At 39.8% G+C, this 21,524-nt stretch overlaps 1 protein-coding gene and 1 long non-coding RNA gene across 3 annotated transcripts in view; one reads left to right on the top strand and one right to left on the bottom strand.

Moving 5' to 3' along the window:
• The window catches only part of tecta (tectorin alpha), a 31,103-nt gene extending 17,445 nt beyond the window's left edge, over positions 1-13,658 (bottom strand). The window contains exons 1-12 of one of the 2 annotated variants that reach the window (XM_036215368.1): positions 13,153-13,658; positions 10,588-10,652; positions 10,361-10,500; positions 9,985-10,272; positions 9,334-9,471; positions 9,066-9,231; positions 8,544-8,956; positions 7,797-8,367; positions 6,509-7,119; positions 5,865-6,435; positions 3,498-4,126; positions 1,331-1,988 (exon numbers count right to left, since the gene is read on the bottom strand). In XM_036215368.1, the coding sequence (XP_036071261.1) occupies positions 1,331-1,988; positions 3,498-4,126; positions 5,865-6,435; positions 6,509-7,119; positions 7,797-8,367; positions 8,544-8,956; positions 9,066-9,231; positions 9,334-9,471; positions 9,985-10,272; positions 10,361-10,500; positions 10,588-10,651 (4,249 nt within the window). In that variant the 5' untranslated portion in view covers position 10,652; positions 13,153-13,658. Of the gene's footprint in view, positions 1-1,330; positions 1,989-3,497; positions 4,127-5,864; positions 6,436-6,508; positions 7,120-7,796; positions 8,368-8,543; positions 8,957-9,065; positions 9,232-9,333; positions 9,472-9,984; positions 10,273-10,360; positions 10,501-10,587; positions 10,653-13,152 lie in introns of those variants that run through there. The other variant, XM_024266362.2, reaches the window with a different exon arrangement.
• LOC112142790 lies at positions 276-19,779 on the top strand. Its single transcript, XR_004949124.1, has 3 exons — positions 276-430; positions 1,694-1,963; positions 18,372-19,779. It is a non-coding gene; the product is annotated as an uncharacterized LOC112142790 (long non-coding RNA).
• Positions 19,780-21,524: the final 1,745 nt, after the last annotated feature.

Raw genomic sequence — 21,524 nt, 5'->3', positions numbered from 1 at the left:
GGAAAGAAAGCTACTGATAATCTTGGGATCTTGACAAATGAGAAAAAATACATCCCACTCCAAACATATTTTTTTTTTCTTCTGTAAAATCATTCCCTGTAGTATTTTTGTTAAGACTGTGCAGTTTATATTCAAGACCAAAAAGCCTTTGTCGTTTTTTTAAGACATATTTTCAAGCAGCAGTAGCTCAGAAATACAATGCTAGTTTGTGGGAGGGGACTGTTGACTCCAAGCAACCCCGCCCCTCCCCCTCACCGTGGCAGGAAGCAGTGTCTGCGTGCTCACGCGCGAGCTTATTACCTCAAGCTAGCATTAGCGGCGCCAAAATAATGGTGAGCAATATTGGATCAATCTAGCCGTACAGTTTTGACCCAGGTACCAGCTTGGACGAGGAAAATGGATGGAGAAATGGGAGAAGGAGGAGCGAGTGGTAAGAGAGACTTTGGCGCGCCCAATCAGGTGTTGCGTCATTTCTCGCGAGTTTTTCTAGTATCTGGTTTCTGATCCAACACTATTTAGAAAAAGAAACACTCAGAAACGCAGTTTTAATCATACTTTAGTTTGTATAAATTATCTTTTATGAGAAAAATGCAACAAGAAAATAGTAAAAACACAAAACGATGATTTTCATTTAAATTACATTTTTTATTTGTATTGTAAGATTATTTCCAGTGGTTTTTATAATATGATTATGCGTTTTTTTTCTAGCAAATATCAAAAAGCTTATTTTTTTCAGCACAACATAAGCTTATTAGAAATTCACCTCTGGGTTGTGGGAGGGACTATGGGAACGGAAGCAACCTTACCTCAAAATCCCAGCATTCCTTTGTTTACACGCTCTCCTGCTAGCTAATAGTAACTCCCAACCCCAAGCTAACATAAAAACAGCGAGCAATACAGGAGCTACTCAGCAATGCATTTTTAATAAAGATGACAGCTCAGAAGAGGAAAACAAAAACGTTATTGGATCTATTTGTCTGCAAGTAGATGAATCAGAATTAGGGCAGAGTAAAGCGACTTTGGACTATTAGCTGCATCACCCCCGATCTGCGGGTTTTCAATAGCTCCATCACAATTTGAATAAAGAAGTACTAAGAAATATAGTTTTAATCTTAAATTAATTTGTATTTGTCCACCATCATGATAAAAATGTGTTAAAAACACCCAAAATATGATTTTTTTTTTTTAACCGGACTGGGTCATTTTTTGCAATTTACTGAAAATTACATGTGAAACAACCTGTTTATGTTTTGCACATGATTTTATGTAGAAATCCAAAAGTTGTTGTCTAAATTGCATATTCAGAAATGCATGCTGGGAAATAACTCACCACAGGGTGTGTCACTCCTCCAGCCGGTAAGAGGAACTCCCTCCGTCTGACAGACGCTGGCATAGATCTGCAGCCAGTTGCAGATGGTATCCTGAGCTCCCTGATCCAAACAGGTGTCCTGAAGGCAGCTTTGATAAAAGAACGTTGGCGCCACCTTGCTGTGGCAGCGTGCAAACATACCTCCTCGATCTATTATGAGTCCACACAGCCTCACGGCCTTGGGCTCCACAAACACGTAGAGTCCGTCTCCGAGGTGAAAGCGAATGCCTGTGGCCACTTCGTTGGCCTCCTCGTCGGGGCTGTCGCTCATGTTGGAGTCGGCGAGCATCAGAGCGCCGTTGTTCACTTCGTTTTTCTCCTCAGGGCCGCAGTGAGGGCAGGAGTTCCCACAACCCACCTGGCAGAACGTGTCCCTCTCTGCCCATTTTTTGCCCCAGTCAGTGGTGGATATGGTGGGTGGGGATGAGGGCATGCCCTTGCAGAGGCCGCAGGTGGTGTTGTAAAGGACTCGGGGTATGGTCACCTGGAGGAGCGTGTTCCAGTCGAAAGCAACCTTCAGGCCAAAGTCCGTCTCCAGGATCAGCAGCATGCCCAGGGTGAAGATGTTGACCTTTCCTGGGCCCAGCTTCAAAGGTAGATATAAACGCTCCTTATTGACCTGAAAAACAGCAAAACTCATTTTAGTTTTTAGATTTCCCAAACACACCAATGCTAACTAATTCCAGCAGCTCGCCTAAGGATCCGTTTCTAATCCTGCCGACTTCTGGCTCCATTTCAAAATATGTGGGGAAACCCAGGTGATGAATGGATACTGTTAAGACCGACTGAAAGAGCGACCACAGATATGGAGAAATTTCATTAGTAAGTAAGAATGACAGAGAGAAAGGTAGAAAAGGTGTGCATGTGCATGCAGCCATTTTTGTGTTCAAGTGTGTCGTTTCTCCTCAGATCTTTTAGTCGGTTTGTGAACCCGGTCCAGGTGTCGTTCAGGGTCGGGGTTTCGTTTGAGCCAAATCCAGCCTGATAAAAGATTCCTATTGAAATAAGATCCGTCTTAAGCCAATCAAAGTGGAATTCACCCTTTTGCCTGGTTTTTCTATCAGTTTGATTAGAAATAACACCACTTCACAAATGCTTCAACTGTGACCTTCACAGAGCATGCTCAGAAAAACAAACAGTTATAGACTAAGGTCAGAAAAACAAATTTAACTAAATAATCGCAAATCTGGGGGGAAATTAATCGCGATTAATCTCAATAAGTTTTTTTTGTTACTGTATTTGCAGACCACTTATCATCTGAGAATAATCACAATGTGAAATCACATGCAAAACTGTACATTTAGAATGTTTCTTTTTATTAGTGCTGTGAAAAGATTTTAAAATGTTTCAGATTAGCCACACTTTTGTGATTAATTATGATTAATCGCAATGTTTTATAGGTAAATTTTCTACGACAATATGGATTGAATCTTTTTTTTATTTTGTAAGTGACCATGGTATAAGTGGAATAATACCCGATTAAGTGTTTTAACGCACACCGTAGAAGAATGAACCATCCAAGGCAAAGCCAAGGACTGTTTCTTTACAAGGTGGAATTAATCTACGTTAATAAATATTAACGTGTCAATTCTATTTTGATTAATCGTGTTTAGGGGTGTAACGGATCACAAAACTCACGGTTCAGATCGTGTCACAGTTTTTGGGTCACGGTTCGAATCATTTTTTTTGATCAGTATAAAGTAAAGAAAACAATGACTGGAAAAAATAACGAGATAAAAGCCTAAAATTACTCTTTTGAAAAGTTTCAAAACACATATTTGATGAAAAATATATACAGTACCTCAAAGCATAAACATACTCTCATATATATTACATAGAAAAATGTGCTCATTGAGGCCTATTTAAAAAAACAAAATATTTTTGAACATGGGAAACAAAAACTAAAACATGTCGTTTCTGGTGATATTTATATGTCTTGAGACCAAATCTACAAAAACTGGGAGAGAAGAATGCTTGGAAATAGTTTTGAAATGACCAAATTCATCCGCAGTAACCCTAAAAATGCACATTTTTTCTTGTGCCACGGATTATCCATAATCTGTTAGAACCCATTCACAGCCATATTAAAAAGTTACATCTTTTTTTTTTTACATGCACATGTACTTACTGTGACTGTGTTTTTGTAGCTTCGAGACACTTCGATTTCAAAGCCGTAGACGTCCAGCACAAAGCCCCTCACCCAGATCGCCTGGCTCGTGTCTCTCCCCTCATTCCGAGCTGCCAATTTAAAATCAGGAAAAGCTCCATTCGTCACTGCAGGCTCTCTGCCGTCGCTTCCACAGTCGGTGGTGACCATCCTGGTAGTACAGGAGCTCTGCAGGTCAAATGGCACGCCGCTAAACGGCAGAAAGTGCCCATAGCCAGCAGCCACACACAAGGCCTCTGTGCGAGGCTGACAGAAGTACAAGCCGTCGTTCTCCTGGCAGTACTCCTCGGGACCGCAGGGAGCGAACTGACAGTACACGCTGTTGTCGGAGCCGTTGCAGAAGCAGCGCTCCTGGCACTCCCAGTCCGTCCAGAAAGTCTGATTCGTGGCCAGCTGACGACCATAGCTCATGCAACCGCAGTCGCTACGCGCGACACACAGGCCGTCCCGCAGCGCAAAACCGTCTTCACACCGACAACCCTCCAGACACGGCAGAGGGCACGGCTCCTGAGGCTCGTCCAGGTTGGTACAGGTCAGAGGGCAGGCAGTGGTGCACTCGTCAAAATGACTGTTCTCTGGACAGGGAAGAGCTGAAACACAAGAGAGGCAAACCAAAAAATGGACATAAAAACAGTTTTGAAAACTATAAAAGCGTCCTAAAACTATATTGGTTGCTTTAACGTCTACTTATGATGAGGCGATACATCATGTTTGGAGGGTGACGGGTATTTCTAGTTCTGTAGTTACCATCGTAACTAGTTTTTTATACAAAACGGGAGCTATAGCAAAGCAGAAATTGACATAGACAAGTTTTCTATTTCCTGTTTCTAATTCAAATCCTGTCTTTTCATAACAAATTTTTCTTGGTTTTTGTGTTATTGACTTAAAGACCCACTCTGAGCTTCCTCATCCACTCTGATCTGCTCATATCTACCTGTACAATTTGGAACCAGATGCCAGATAGTATTAGGAAAACAAAGACGTACATGGATCTATGTGTCTGCAAGTGGATGCATAAAAATAGAGTGGAGCAGGGAGTTTGTGGCCTGTCCAGCGTATTTCCTACATCACAAATACGCAGTTTTTCTAATTGCATTTTATTGCAATCTGAATAAAGAAATTTTCAGAAATGCAATTTTAAGCTTAATTTTCTTAATATATGTCCTCCATGATAAAAAAAATGCCACGAGAAAGTTAAAAACACAAATTTGATCAGATTTGGTCTTTAAAGGGTAACCAATCAGGCAGGTTGGAATCCGACTCCTCCCACAGACAAAATTAAAATTCATAAATTTTTCAAAAATTTGGCAATGACCAACATACAGCACTTTTAAAGCCCTATTTATAGAGGTCAACATGAAAAAAAGTTGATTTAGTGTTTGGTTACCCTTTAAAGTTTTTAAAAAATAAAACATTTCGATGTACATGACAGAAGCTGATATGATTTTTGACATTAAATGACAAGGCTAATCTAAAATTTGAGTACTCGGCTAGCACAAAAACTTAACTTAAAGCTAATACATTATTAACTTAAAGCTAAATTAATAATTGTTACATATTGCCTCTGAAGCTAAGGAGAACAGATAAAAACATGGATTTTAAGAAAAGGCTTTTTTGCACAAACAATGTCAGAAAGAAGCTCAAATTTAAGCTAAGCTGTCAAGATTTTGAGTTGACACAAAACAATTTTAAAACTAAGGCAGAATTTGAAGTCTTCCCCTACGGCTTCTCCCTTCCCTTCCAATTGTAGGAGCATTTGAAGTGGTTGGGTGGTCTGAAATACTTCTTTTAAGGGCTAACCCTCGTGGCGGAAAGATGAAGAGCTCTCTATCACGAGGGTGAACTGCATTGCACTGTGCTGCGGAGGAGAAGCACATTTCTTCACATGGATACGCTTTGAAGGACAGAAGTTTACATTTAAATGTAAGTAATGATTTTTTGTTTAAGCACGACCTTTTTACACTTATAAAACTGATGTTATGTATTTCAGAGTGCTGGCAGTTCTGTGCCAACGTAGGTGACCAGTGACTATTGATGACGTCATTGAGTGGGAGTGTCGTCTGAATTTGAAGGCATTATTTGTCCATATCTCTCTGTTTGGGGTGCTAAATGTAGGGGTAGGGAGAATTTGTAGGTGTCGGGAAGAATTCGGATTTAGCCTAAGTCTAGAAAGTAAAGTATTGACCAAAAAACCTTGTATTTTACTTAGTTTAGAAGGACCACCTAATACATAGGAGTGTAGCTCCCTCAACAAGGCAATCCCATTGCTTTTAAAAGCACAAGAAATTCCTGAAACGACCTCTATGATGTTTGTCAGTATCTACTCACGACAGTTGGTGGCACTCCTCCAAGAACTGAGTCCCACTTGAGCATCTTGACACGCAGTGGCGTAAGCTTGCAGTGATGAGCAAAGGGCCGAACGGTTTCCTTCTTTCACACACATGTTGTACAAACAGTTCCTGAAGAACGGTGAAGGATTGACCACCGTGTGGCATGCCAAAAAAGAACTATTCCCTGGGTCGTTGATGTTGCCACACATCCAAGGGCTCTGGTAAAGTCGCAGGTCGGTGCACATGCGATAAAGGTCATCGCAGTCCCCGTTGCAGGTGAGGTCATCGGTAATTGACCTCCAGGCCTCTGTGAACTGTTCGGTAGATTCTGCCAAACGTCCATTGGGAAGTCGCAGATCGTCTGTGGCATTGCTGTTGAAGACGCCGCAAAGGCCACACGTGACGTTGTAGAAGATGGTGGAGAGGGAAATGTTGAGGAATCCTTGACGCGTGTAGTGGACTCGAAGTAGACCCCGAGACTCCACCACAGTAGCATTTCCAGGCGCCTTATAGATCATCATGGTCTCCATTGGATGAACATACGGAAGCACAACTGGCTCTCCATTTACCTAAACCCAAAAAGGTGCAACAGTTAGAAGTGTTTATTGGAACGAACAACCAAAAAGTTGCCAACATACTGACCTTTACTGTATCAAAATCAGATCCTCCCATCTGGGCCTCAAGGTGAGCTACCGTAACAATAACAGGTCTTTTCCAAGTGGGGCCTTTGTTAACCAGTCGTCTACCTATCTTCACCTCCACCATGGAAGCATTAGCTGGAACAGGTCCACAGAGCTTCAAGAGGTAGAAAGAGCTATCATCCGGGAACAGCAGGAAGGTGCCGTCAAAGGAGGACGTCACAGAGTTCTGAGTGACTGAGCACACGCCCTCCCTCCGAGGGTAGCAACCCATCAAACCAAGCTCAGCCACGCACACCTCACCCTCTTTACAGGACTCATTGAAGCAGGAAACCTCTCCAGCGAGTCCACAGGTGCAGCGGAGGGCACAGTCCCCTTCCTCACCACTGTGGCCAGCCCAGAAAGTACCATTAAGGGGGTAATATAAGTCGTTATGCTCACAACCACACTCATCGGGCTGTACGCAGCGACTGCCACTCAGAACATAGCCGGAGTCACACTGGCAGCCTTCGGTACAGGGGTGAGCGCAGTACAACGGAGCAGTGAGATCTGAGCAGGAGGCCGGGCACGCACTTGTGCACACTTCGTAATGGCTGAAGTCTGGGCACTGCAATGCTAAGGGTAAAAAAATAATCACAGATTAGGCATAACATTAAGGTTCGTTAAAGTAAGTCTACTAATGCTGCCACAAATGATTATTTTAACAGTCAACTAATCACCGATTATTTTTTCCAATTGGTGGACTAATTAGTTCATGTGCAAACTGGATGTAGAACACACATCTTAACCATCATTAGCTTTAAACTAATTACAAACTAGATAAATAGCATTACCTGCGATAATGCTTGTGTAAATGCTGTAAGATGAATTTGGGCGCTGAAGATGCTGAAATTGATAGCTAAAAATGCTGAAATTAACAGCTGAAACTACTGAAGCTAATAGCTGAAAATGCTGAAGCTGGTAGCTAGCTAAATGCCAAATAAGCCTAAAAACTGAAAAAAACATAGGTTAGCCAAAACAGCTAGCATGTAGCTTAAAAAATTGTTCAGCTTCAAAATATCCTAAAATAACTGAAAAACCTAAATAGAAAAATATTAGCTAAACTCCAAAATCGTCTAAAAAATCTTAATAAATACCATAATGCCATTATGACTTTCAACTTTACAACACTCCGACTCCATATAATATAAAGTAACGACTAATCAATTACTAAATTGGTCGTCCACTAGTCTTCGATTAGTCAGCTAATTGTGGCAGCCCTAAAGTCTACATATATGACACCTGAATCTCACCGCAGAAGGTGCGAGTTCTCCATGGTCGAATTGTGACACCAAGAGCCTGACAAGCAAGAGCGTAGGCTTGGATAGCTTGACATAGAGTGGTCATGTTATCCCTGTTGCTGCACATGTCATAGACACAGCTGTACACAAAGGCTGTAGGGTCCACAACTGCTCTGCAGTCCCGAAACGGACCGTCGGTTTTGTTGATGAGTCCACAGTAGTCTGACCGAAAATAAAAAGCTTCTGTCGCGGCGTCACACATGCTGCAGTTCTCAATGCAGCCATCGGTACACCTCCAGTCAGTGTCCTCCGCCCGCCAGCTGCCTCCCAGCTCTGCCAAGTTCTCTGCCATGGAGCCATCAGGAAGTACGGGATCATCAGCAGGGTCATCGTTATAGTTTCCACAAAGGCCACAAGTGTTGTTGAAGTAGGAGCTTGGTAGAGAGATGGATGCGTAGTGCTGACCATCATATGTTACCAAGAGTCCAAAGTCTGTTTCTAAAGCAATGGCAACTCCAGACTGATACACCCTTACAGCCCCAAGCTGAAGTTGAACTGGTAAAGTCTTCATCAAGCCATCTACCTAAAAACACAACAAAAATAGATTGTGTGAGAATTACATCGGTAACACCCAAAGTTGTAGACTTTGGAGTAGAACTAATTTTATAAACTACACTTTTTTGTTTGTTCATTCATGTTGATTCTTTCAACAATTGCATATTGCATGAGACCATCGTTCGTGCTCATGAAGTTTTTTACCTGGACTGACCCCAAACTACCTTTGGGTATCATGACTCTGTGACCATACACCTCCACTGTGACATCCCTGAGCCAGGAAACAGTGGCTGACCCACGGTTCTCATTTTTGGCTTCAACACTGAAGAAGGGCATTCCTGCCATCTCCCAGCAGGGCCGAGCCAGCAGGTATGAGCAGGTGCCTTGGAAATGATAGAGGAAGCCATCAAAGGTATGATAATGGGGGTCCCCAAATACCACACAAGTGCTGGTGCGGGTAGGCTGGCAGTAAAAGGCTCCATCCTGCTGCTCGCAGGTCTCGAACTGCCCACAGGGAGCCTCTAGGCACTGCACCTCATTATTAATGTCCAGGCAGCGGCATCGCTGTGAGCACTGGTCAGACATCCAGAAGATCTCCCCTCGTCTGTAGAAACGTCCTACAGAGGATGAGCAAAAGACATCAAAGGTATTAAAAAACTGGTGTTCCTGATTTTGAGGACAAAATAAGTGAACAGGAACTGATATATTTCGTATTCATGAACTTGCCGTTGTAGCTGCAGCCATTGGCTGGATCGATCAGTTCAGTGTCTATGCGGAAGAACCAGCGACCAGGAATGTTTACGTTGGTTGTCTGCTCAATGTTGACCACATCATTTGACCGGGAACCGGGAAGGTTAAAGAAGTGACTGATGTCTCCACCATTGAAGCCTGACTAAAGAGAGGTAAAGTGTAAACAATGTCAAGTATGGCGCACTCTGTGCAATGTCTTCAACAAACTTATTGTTCTTTGAAATTGTGTGGACTACAAGAATACCTGAGCTGTTGTCCCACCAAGTCCTGTCAAAGGATCTCCACCACTTGCAGTTCCTGTACTCCATGTTATCTGTCCGTAGTTAAACATACTGAAGAATGCCACACCATCTGAGATCAACACCGTCTGGAATGTGTTCACCTAGACAGGAAAAGTCAAAGCTAATATCTGAGAATGCAAACATTGATAATAACCAAAAATAAATAATTAAAGAAAACAAACTTGTTGATTTGTTGGGGTAAACCTTGAACAAGTTGCCAGTTTGTAACAGGGCCATGCACTCATACACTCACGTGTGCAATTTAGAGACACGAATTAACCTATGAAGCATTTTTGACCGTGGGAAGAAACCAGAGTGCTTGGGAAACATGCAAAATCCACAGAAAGGTCCCATCTGGGATTCAAACTAGGGCATTCTCGCTGTGAGACAAGAGCGCTGACCACTGTGCCATTGTGCAACCCTATTGTTTTTTAGAAATAAAAATGTCTGGTTGACCTAGGAATCCTTCCTTGAAGTTATAAATGTCCTAAAGGCCTAAAGTCCAATTTAGAAAAAGCTAATATACTTCTATGCACTACTGAGTTCTAATAATGAAAAAATAAACTATTGGGTTGTTGTCCATATTACAAAAATACCCAGAGTTTGGATTTTACCGGAGTTGTCTGGCTTCCTCCATAGAAGGTGACTTGGTGCCACGTTGCGATGAAGACCCATGTGGCCGTGAACGTGGGCATGTTTTTGAAGTGTTTCCGGACGTCTTGCGTTGCCCTCTCCAGGATTTCCGGATCTGCAGTCTCTCTGTAATACACGTCACCACGGATCCCATTGTGCACATCTGCCCAAAGTGGGGCGATGAAGGACCGACTGTCGCTCAGAGGGAACGCCTCGGGCGTGAACTGGCTGACTTGCACATTAAAAGAGATGACACCGTTGTTGTTGACCTGTGAGAAGAAAAGGGTTTTGATGGGGAAACAACCTTTACAATCGCACATGTCAGTTCAAAGAGATTGATCTGTAATGATAGCTTACATAGATGGATCGATAAGGCATATTAAAAAAAATGAAGGGAATAAGAAGAGTAATTTCTGGAGAACTCCCATCATCCATCTTGGGGGTTTCTAGATCTCTATAACCAGGTCCATATGGATACAGGATGTCCTGGGTAATGGCTGAAGAAGGGTTATATATAAAAAAAGTCTATTAATTTGAGTATTTCCAGGAAACTGTGAAGATAGATAAAAATAAATAGTTTATACCTCTTGTCCGTACAAAGTAGCTGAAGAGATGAATCAGAATGACTGGACAGCATGGCCGGACCATTCTGAGAAACAGTTAAAGAGATGGGATCAAACTCCTGTTACCTAATCTGCATTGGGTTTCCTTAAAACCATTGAAAATGCTTCGAAAGATGCAAGACATAGGGAAAGTTCTCATAACAACATTGTTAAACGAAGCTGAGAGGAAGGACAACCATCCAACCAGAACCTAGTTACTTCTTTAAGATCAGGCTCCCAAGTCTCCCCAGGGGATCCCTGAAAAGAGCCCATTATGCACATCAGAACAATGCGTCAGGATCACATTTGCTTACAGTCCCATTCGAGCCAAAAACAGGTGCCTATGAACCTTTTTGTGCCTGGGTACTTTTGCAGCAGAACAGACCGGCGCGCTCTGCTCCAGCGAATCGGTGCATGAAGTTGCAAGGTTGCTTAGGACCTCATTACAACTTTTTGTTTGGGACCATCCATGCTTTGTTGGTTCCAGGGACATGAGTGTAAACAGCAGGGCACTAATGGCTTTAAGTGAGAAGGTTTCAGTTGCTAAGGTCCTCTGCCATTCAGGACCGGTCTGTGTTGAGTCTGGCAGCGTTCCCATTGGTAAAGGTGAATGCACAGCCAAGTTACTCTCTCTTTGTATATAATTTAAACCTAATTGGTTGGGTTTAAATTAACCAACAAAACACCAAATGAGCATACAAGGGCAGTTTAGAATGCAAAAAAATGGTATAAAGTCCGAGTCCTCAGGATATTATTGACTTCATATGGTGTTTTAATTCTTGAATTCTGACCTGTGGCCAACCGGCCACGGAATGGGGGAAAGTGGATTTGATGCCATTTTACCACATATGGCTCTAATCCAGAGGTCCAAACTTTCTGCAAAGTGGGTTACACTTGGTGAGGTAAATATCTGTGCTTTCTTTGAACCTTTATAAAAAAAATGAACGCAAATTAACTATCTTATGAAAATTCGATCGCTTTTTTGTAACAGAAATACATCTAAATTAATTTTCCCCAAAAATGACTGTGGATTTTGTATTTGAAGACCAGAAATAAATCAAAGAAAATAGCCTGTCTGGAAAAAAATAAAACTTTCATAACCATCAAATCGGAGTTTACATGAAATGTTGCACATTTTCATTTCCAAACTTGAATAAGAAATAAATGATTATTGTATTCAAAAGTACAAAAACCACAGACATTTTTTTTTCTTTTTCACACAAAAAAATCCCCTCCAATTTCCACTTGTTCTAGTGGCTCTTTCTATTTACTTTCCTTTTTATTATTCACAGTTAACATTTTAGAAATGAGTTAGAAATGGGTTGTGACAGAATTTAGACAATCATAATCAAAACATAGAAAGTGCTTGGGGTCGCTCATTAATTGGTTTTATGACAGGGGCCTTTGGGTGGGTGGAAATTTAATTGGGTGGCGTCATTTGAGCCAAGGGCCAGACTTTGGACAAGCCTGCTCTAACGGCTATTTATCACAAAATGTTTATTGTGGGGAGGAGACTGGATTTATCCCCGGTTTTGTGATCAATTTGCTTATAGATTTACAAAAAATGCATTTAACCCACTGGATTCAGGGTTTTACATTTACTGTCATGCCTTAATTTTTAGCGTATTGCAAGTTTATATTTATGATAACATTTAACGATGAATTTAGACTTGAATCATTTCTTTTCTTTTTACAGTTGCTGCTTCATCCTTGTTCAGGCTTTTGGGGAACTTGTCTAAAAACATAAATGCTGAATCTGATATAGTTTAGGGTGTTGATGTTGAGTTAGTCCAGTGATGGATCAGATATCCGCCTACATTGTCCTTTAAACACCAGCAGCAAAATACAAACTACATGTTAGTGACCAGAATAAACAAGTTTCATGAACACAAACATTTTAAAAAAATCTGGAAACCTAATTCATTGTGATTTTTCTTTGAAGTATAATATAATTTTTCTTTAATTAATTTAAAGCGAGTTCATGTGATATTAGTCAAATAACTCAAATCCCTGCCAACTCTCGAATGTGTGAATTCTATTAAGGTTGGTGTTAAATTTTGTTCAGGTGTGCCAACATAAGTGGGCACTGCTGAAAGACTTGTGCTGCCATGTCACCGAGCCTTCATCACACACTGTCAGCAGAAAGATTATCACAACTGCTCTTTTGATTCCTGCTGCTCAACATCTGATCGGACTAGGGTTAGTTCCTTTAGCAACTTTCAGGACGGCAGTTGAGATAAGACATACATTTATGCAAATCTATCAGATCTAAAATGTAATATTTTTGTTACTGGGATTTGACATTATTCATGTTCAAAGTCTGTAATGTATAATTTATGTTCCTGTAAAAGGAAAATTATCAAATTTATTTACGTATTTTGGCTAAAATGGAAGCATGAAACATAAAAAATTACCGCAAAAGAAAATGAAATAAGATTTTGTCAAAAAAAAGTTATTACTCATTTGCATTATTGCAAGAAACTAATTTTCTTTCTAGATTTTGCTTTAAAATTTTCTGTCATAAATTATTTTTTAAGACACACTCACCTGCCCTCAGAATTGCAGCATCTAAATCTTTACAGCTTTGCAGTTTCCTCAGAGCAGAGCAGCATCCAGCTGAGGACCATCCACAGTGAAAGATGTATAGGTGTCGGAAAGTTTAAAGATCTCCTTATTTCCAAAGGCTGTCCAGCAGAAATGAAGATAAAACTATTTTGAAATTCAATAGAAGCCGTGAATGGACTTCTACCCTAAAAGAAGCAGGTGCAAACTTTAGCAGGGATAGTGTTCAACTTAATCTGAGATCAGGCTTTGGAGGTAGAGGGTCAGTGGGGGGTGGGAGGTAGGCAAGGGGAGGGCTAGCATAGGAATCTGAGGTGGAGGGGGGAGTGGAAACGGAACAAGGTGTAAAAAGGGGAGTGGGGAAGCCTGGAAACGGCAAAATAAAAGAGAAGGCCTGTCTGTGGACGTGGTTAACATCAGCGAGAGGAGGAATGTTTTTGTACAAAGAGACTCTCATGAGACATGAATGCGAGTCTTTTCAGCGGCATCTGTCATTCAAGCCAGCAGAGTGCCAAATGATGACAAAATATGTCTTTGGTGGAGACGCGCAGAGGTTTGCAGAGAGCTGCAACATTGGAGGAGGCGTTCCTACTGATTCAAGCAGCAGTTTATCAAAAAATAATGTAAAAAGGTGTAGAGGAACTGAGGTTATTTGACCCTGTGTTGGGATGATCCCGGGGGTGGGCATCTTTTTGACGTGTGGGCCACAAAGGGGTCTAAAATTTGACAGAAGGGCCCAACCAGGAGCAAAAATGTGGAGTACGAAGAGAAAGAAAAAAGCATGAAATCTGGACAAAAACATGCTTTAATTTGGATTGAAAATAAATGTATATATTTATTTAAAAAAAAACTACGGATTTTCTTTTGGTCGGGTTGCTGTCCCTTGTGAGAAAATGCAAATTCAGAGAAATGCCACGTTCATGCGGTGTTGGGATGATCGGAAAAATGACAGTCAGACTTGGAAAATACACACAAACAGCAGAAAGTTAAAAAATCTTCCAATACCACATAAATACAGACGACCTTTCTGCACCTAAACAAAGATCAACACATTTGTAATGTGCCATCTATGGGTAGACACCAAAATTACAAATAAATTAAAACATTGATAAGAATCTTCAATAAAATGTATTCCAGTTTGAATACATAGTGTAACAGGCCACATTTTCCCCCCAGACTATAGTTTGCTTACCCCTGCCTTGGTGGCATGCAGCCTTGTGGGGTTGACCCGCGTTTTTGGGTTGTCCAGAGTCCGGAGAGGGTCGTAGAGAGGAGCGGCCACATCTTAAAGGGAGCACAGATACTGTATGTCTTGCTGTTCTTTTGAGGTTTGTGTGACCACTTATGTGAAAATAGAACGTACTGTTGTTTAAAGCGTTTAGCTGACTTCTCCCTACCCCTTCCAATTGTAGGGTCATTTGGAGCGGTAGTGGTGTCTGAATTTGTTTTCTTCAAAGGGTTGCCATTGGGACTTATGAATGTGTATCTCTGCGCTGCGAGGGGGATTTGCGTTGCATTGTGCCATGGAAGAGAAACGCATTTCTTCATGTGGAAGAATTGAATCATAGAAGTTTACATTTAGATGTAAGTAATGTTTTTTTGCTTTGGCATGACTTTAAAGTTACAGAACCGATGTTATGTATTGTCCAAGCACTAGCAGCTACGCGCTAACATAGATGACCAGCAACTATTGACGACCTAATTGAGTGGTTGTAACGTCTGAAATTTGAAGACACTATTTTTCCAAAACTCTTCACTTGTAGCATTAAATGTAGGGGTAGGAAGAAGCCGTAGGGGAAGATTCTGATTCTGCCTATGTGAAGTATTTGTAAGGATATTGTAAGATGTATTTCGATATGCTTACGTCACACTCTAGTCCACGTGTCAAAGTCAAGGCCTGGATCCGGTCCTCCAGATCCTTTTATATTATTAATATTATTGGCCCGATACTATCTTCTACAATTGTGAGGATATATTTTATGGAGAACAAAATCTTTTGGGATATTTATCATTTTATTTTTTTAAATAAAATGACATACAAGAAAAGAAATTTGAAGATTTTTTTCTTTTAACATTTACTTTTTTTCTAACTTGTATAATTTTGACAGAATATATTATTATGGAGAGTGAAATATTGAAAGGTATTTCAATATTAGTTATTTCAGTTAAGTTGATTTATTCCGGAATAATATGAGTCCATTTTTATTCATATTTGTGTTAAAACAATTATGTTTTAAAAGTTTAAACAATTAAGTTTTTTACGTCTTCAATAAATGTTGTCCTGTTCGGCCCACGACCTACTGCGTGTTTTGGATTTTGGCCCCCTTATGTGATTGAGTTTGACACCCTTGCTCTAGTCGTAGCGACCATCTCACCCACTTACCACTTACTTATACAAGACCCCTATGTGTTGTATAAGTGTTCAGGATGACCTGTCGCCGCAGCATGCCCGTAGAGAAAATGTCCACAAGCATTTTTTCTTTATGAGATAACTGAGCAGTCTACAACCTTGATACTTCGTGCAGGAACCTGTGTGTTTCATACAGGTTTGCCAACTTTTTGCCCAAAGACAATCTGTATCCATCCGTAAGACGCCGTTGTCCCCCAGGAGATACTGTTCAGTAGTGTCTATGGGCCCATGTTAACAATGGAAATGCTCAAAATACCAGACCGCTAAGTGGAAACAAGGCTTAAGTCAAAATCCCACAGATGGTAGCGTTGCACCTTTGGCTCCTTACCTAATACACTCACCAAGTGAACCTGCGGATCCTTTTGTACGGAGAAGGATTACTATCAGAAGGACAAAACTAACATGTCTTGCGATGGTCTAAACCAGGGGTGTCAAACTCAAGTCCTCGAGGGCCGACGTCCTACTGGTTTTCCAGAAATCCTGCCTCATCTGATGCCGATTACCTGGATCAGGTGTGTTTGGCCAATAAGGAGCTACAAAGGCAGGTTGGTTGGAAAACATGTAGGACACCGGCCCTCCAGGCCTGGATTCCGACACCTGTGCTAAACCTAGCACACACTCCCTATAAGTGGGTGAACATCCAACGCATGGTGAAGAGCTGATGTCAATGGATCAAAAAGTGACGCTGCTCTGAACACTGATGCAGAAACTATGTCCTAGAAAAAGTTTTTTGATTTTAGGTGTAAAAAATAAATAAATAAACTCATTATCGTGATTAAAAGACCACTGGGAACAATTTGAAAACAGATCAACAAATAATCAGAGAGGGACTTTGAATGAACAAAATAAAACAAAATAGTGTTTGTGCATTCATGCTGTAACTGAAAACAAGAGGATTTGGAGAGTATGTGGAACTAAAAGTTGTGTAATGGTAGACCCTGCCATCCCAGCACCTTGTTTTTGAGGAGCCGTGGTGGTTTGAGTTACAGCATTAACATGAGTCACCGTGGACTCTCTGAAGGACCCCCTCTTTCGTAATTAGTCAAAGGCAGTTGGTACTCAGGGGTAGATCTGGCTTCTATGAGACACTTCATTTCCATAGATGTGGGCAGATAGTACGGCCATATCTCCTGTGGATCCGGGCAGATAGGGTCTTTGAAAGAGCGAGGGGGGGGCAGTCAGTTGAGTTTTTGTTACGGGTGGACAGTGGAGGTAACCGGAGAGGCAAGGGGCAAGACGTGTGAAAGACTGGAGGACCCAGGGCAACCAAGTCCCATTAAGCAACACCAAGACGCTGCACTTATACCTCCCACGTCTTGTTGTGTAAATGGTCACAACCTGTGAAAGAATGTCATACAAAGAGATGGAAGGACACACACAGAAGCTATCTGCTTCAAAGTTTTAGTTTCGGGAAACGCTGAGCGTAGGGACGGAGGCGCCTGAGACGCGGCGATATATCTGATTTCTTGTCGCACACTTGCTTTCTTCTGCAATGAACTTTCATTAGTGACACAGAAGATGATGGGAAGCGATAGAGCTTCTGTTTTCCTACATCCTGGCTTGTAAACGGAAACTCAGGGGACTTTACTGTCTGGATCGTTTAAAGTGTGTTTACTATTATGTCTTAAAGTCCCACTTTGATCATTTTCTAATCTATTATCAAAGCATTCCCATTTGTCTTTTTATTTTAATTATGACATCTTTAGATAAAAGAAAAAAAAACAAACTCTTGTTTTAGATCAGGAGTGTCAAACTCAATCGCACAAGGGGCCAAAATCCAAAATACACCTTAGGTCGCGGGACGAACAGGATAAACATTTATTGAATACTCTAAAACTACATTTTAAAAACTTTAAAACAATAACTTTTTAAAATAATTATGTACTAGATGTGTAGCATTACCTGCAATCATGCCAGTGTAATGCTGTAAGATGAATTTGGCTGCTGAAAATGAAAATTGATAGCTGAAACGCTGAAGCTGATAGCTAAAAACACTGAAGTTAAAAGCTGAAAAAGCTGAGGGAGATAGTCAGATAAAATATTTGCTAAATGCCAAATTGGCCTAAAAAACAAACAAACAAAAACATTAGGTTAGCCAAAACAGTTAGCATGTTGCTGAAAAAATAGCTAAACTTCAAACTAGCCTAAGAAACTCAAAAAGAAAAGCCCAAATTAGCCAAAACAGCTAACATGGAGCTGAAATCTTAGCTAAACTCAAAAATAGCTTAAAAAAATCCTAGTAAATGCCAAAAAGTCCAGAAATCTTGCACATTGCTAAATTTGAAAACTTTAAAACCGTAACTTTTTGACATAATTATGAATAATAAAAAGGTAAGAATATTATTCCAGAAAAAAATCAAATTAATTATTTTTCTATAGATTCGGTGAAGATTATGGTGTATAATTACAACAGAGAACTCCAGTTCTTTAGTTTGTATGTCACATTTTTAAATTTTGAAACCAAATATGTCAGATGTTCACCTAAAATGATCTAACATTTATACCATATCACTTGGGTAGAAATCTTTTAGTATTTTAGAAAATAAGCTTTTAGAAAATAAGCATCAATGTTACAAAAATATGTGAAAAAGTGAGAAATTCCCAGTAAAATTTAGTCAATGAAGTTCTAGTTTGACAAAATCTACATTTAAATACATAAAAGTACATTTTTCCTGAAAGAAATATCTTATCTGTACTTAGTGGGAAGTGAGTTTGAGAATTTACTGTTGCAACACAAAGGAGGTATGTATCAAATAACAAGCGAGTCCATTAAATAAATGTCATGACATTTCAGTGAAGTTTAAATACGACAGCGGCACCAGACGCTTGGGAATTTGGAGACACCTGAAGGGACGAGGGAGACTCCAACATGAATTCCAGTCAACAAGCCATGTAAACAAACAAACAAAGGATTCTTAACTAACTCATATTACGCTTATGGTTTAAGAAATAATCTTTTTTTTTTTTAGAACTTCGGTTGTTCTTAAGGAGCGGGTCTTGGGGGTAAAAGAGCACCAAAGGGTGGGCTTTTCTGGGAAGCACGGATATCCCACCAAGGATTAAAGCAGTTGGGAGGAAAAGCGGGAAGAGGGAATGCCCCCGAAACTGGAGCCGGGCTGACACTTCCAGCCCGACTGGAGCGGTCCTCCCAGAAACAGAGAAGGTCTGCAGAATTACATCGTCCCCACAGCCAAGCATTCAGGCTGCGAAACAGAGCGCTGCGTGTTGGAGGCTCGTACAGTACATTCTGGCTGTAACAAGAGCGATGAGTCACTCCAAACGCCGCCTCAATCGAGATGTTGAAATGGTCTGCTTAACATGTAAGCAAACACTTTGAGAACAAGATCTTTATCTCGCCACCAAACTGTTGGATCGAACCGCTGACCCCGTGACCTCTTCTTCCACTAAAACTTTCTTTCTCCAAAATATTTTTGATTCTTTGAAATTGCAGCTTTTTCATTTCCTAAGCAGCTGAGGTTTTGTCGAATCCCCTGAATTCATCAGTCTGTGATTCCAGCTCCTTTACCTGCGGTCCACATGGTCACTCGGTTTCTGAAAAGGCCTCGTCACCTGTCATGGTTGGCGTAGCATCGGAGGGGGCTGAAACCTGAGTTCAGAGACACGCAGGATAAGAAAATCACTTCGCATTGAACAAACAAGAAGTGCTTCTGTGACGGACTGCACATGAAGAAAAGCAATAGTGTTTTCTGAAACTTATCGTTTCCCTGGTTACTCAATTCCACCTTTTTTTTAAACAACGATCTTTAAAAAGGTTTCCTGATTATCTGCCTGCTCATTCAGCAGCTAAACACTGACAAATGAATAATGTCACCTACCAGACATAACTGAAGGTCAGAAAATATTTTATTTTGTAGCAGATTTAAAAAAAACACTCATTCCTTAACGAGTTCATATATTTTAGTAACATAAACACATTAAAAAATGATCAACTAAAAGGATTTGGAGCAATCTTTTTGTAGTTTATAACTAAACTATGACTGAAATGAACAAATTACATGTAAAAAATGAAAAGCTAATAAAACAGCTTACAACAAACTTGGGCATGTAGCACAAAGATAAAAAAATATGTGTATTAGGTGTCCCATAGAGTAAGATCTAAATGTAAAATCATCAGAAAAAGCTGAAAATAAGTTCAATAGTGCAATGTGTACAAATATATATATTAACTGTCTAAAAAAATAATAAATTTAAACCTGTTTGAAAAAAATGCATAGTATCTAAAGAAAAGTTTCACAGGGATAAATAAATATGTATATTAGGTGCCCGAAAAGCAAAATCTAAATGTAAAATCATCGGAAAAAATTGTATAGTAGCTTAAAAAAAGCTCCATAATGTAAATAATGTGCAAAAATACATATTAACTGTTCGGAAAATTAAGAAGTAAATGTAAAATTGGAAAAAGTGAAAAAAGATGAAGTTTTATAGTGCAAATTATGTGCAAAAATATGTAACTGTCTCAAAAATTGAAAAGTAAATGTAAAATAATTTGAAAAAATATAATGTAGCTGAAAAGTACAGATAAGAAGAGTTAAAATAAACAAATACAGAAATTTGTATTAAAATCCTATAGAATTAAATCAGCTGATAAAATAAAGCAACTGAAAAGACACTTTTAGATACTACACAAAAAAAAACTAAATCTCCAAAATCCTTCGTAAAATCTTAACTATAAAATAAAAATCAGTGGGAGCAGAAAATAAGTCCAAAAGTGCAGAAAAATGGCAAAAAATAATAAAAAAGGTAAACTAACTTTGTAAAAGTTAAGAACTAAACATCATCCTAGCTGAAAAAAGTGAAAATCACAGCAAAGAAAATCCATCATTCTAAACTATCCTAACAAACCACAATAACAGCTTAAACCGCGGCAAAAATAATTAAGTATGAACAAATTTTATTAATTTGGCTGAACTTTAAATTGGCTCAAAATTATTAAACACTTTGTGCTAAAATAGCTCAAAAAAGTGACAATAAACCTGAATAAACACACAAACTTTGACATAAAACACATTTTAAATTTCTCTGAAGTAAAAAATAAAATAACTTAAAGCTAATTTAGACAAACTTATTTCACATTTTTACTTCTATTTTGATAATCAATGAATTAATATAAAAAAACAAACTTACATTGAGATGTTTAGAAGTGAAATTATCCTCAAAATCAAGTTTTCAGGACTCATAAGTTGATGTTGGAGCAAAATTGATTCCAAAATATTTAACAAATGAAAAATGAGGGACAACAGAGAGGAAAAAAAAACTCCAGAGTATCACTGCAATACTTTGATGATAGGGATTTATTTCTTTTAAAGAGAGTTCACCATCATACAGCACCAGTTCGTGCACATTATTTTTATAGTTATTTAGAGAATCCAAAAAGTAAAGTGTCCAAAAAGCACAGAAGAAGCTTGAAGGAGTTAAAACATCTCATTCCATACATGTGTGGAGGATCATCTTTTTAAACTTTTAATCTGTAAATAAATTCTGCCTTTGGTTTATCAAAAGAACAGATGTCAGTAAAACAAAGGTCAAAATGACAAACGTCCACATAAAACTCAGTTTCCCTGAAACACCACAAACGTCAAAGAAACGTTTCAGTCGCACCACAAAAATAAACTTCACACCAAACCCACGACTCACCATCAACCCATCGATAGGACACATCTGAACACAAAACATTTCTCCAGTTCTCTGCTACTCAACAATGATGTAACGGATGTAAATGTGCGTTTATGGCTCATTTTATTAAACAATATTGGAGCATAGGTGGCATAAAAATGTGACAATTCACATTTGACTGCATTCAGGAAGAAACTTTTGGCTTTTCTTCAGAATATGTTTCCAGCTTATCGCCTCCGACCCAGAAGGCTAATGCGCTCCCAGATAAGAGACCGTCCGGACGTTTGTGGTTTGACATGAGCCATGAAATAGA

Source organism: Oryzias melastigma, linkage group LG14, assembly GCF_002922805.2.
Source record: "Oryzias melastigma strain HK-1 linkage group LG14, ASM292280v2, whole genome shotgun sequence".
Classification (NCBI taxonomy): Eukaryota; Metazoa; Chordata; class Actinopteri; order Beloniformes; family Adrianichthyidae; genus Oryzias; species Oryzias melastigma.
This window is presented reverse-complemented; position numbering and strand designations above follow the sequence as displayed.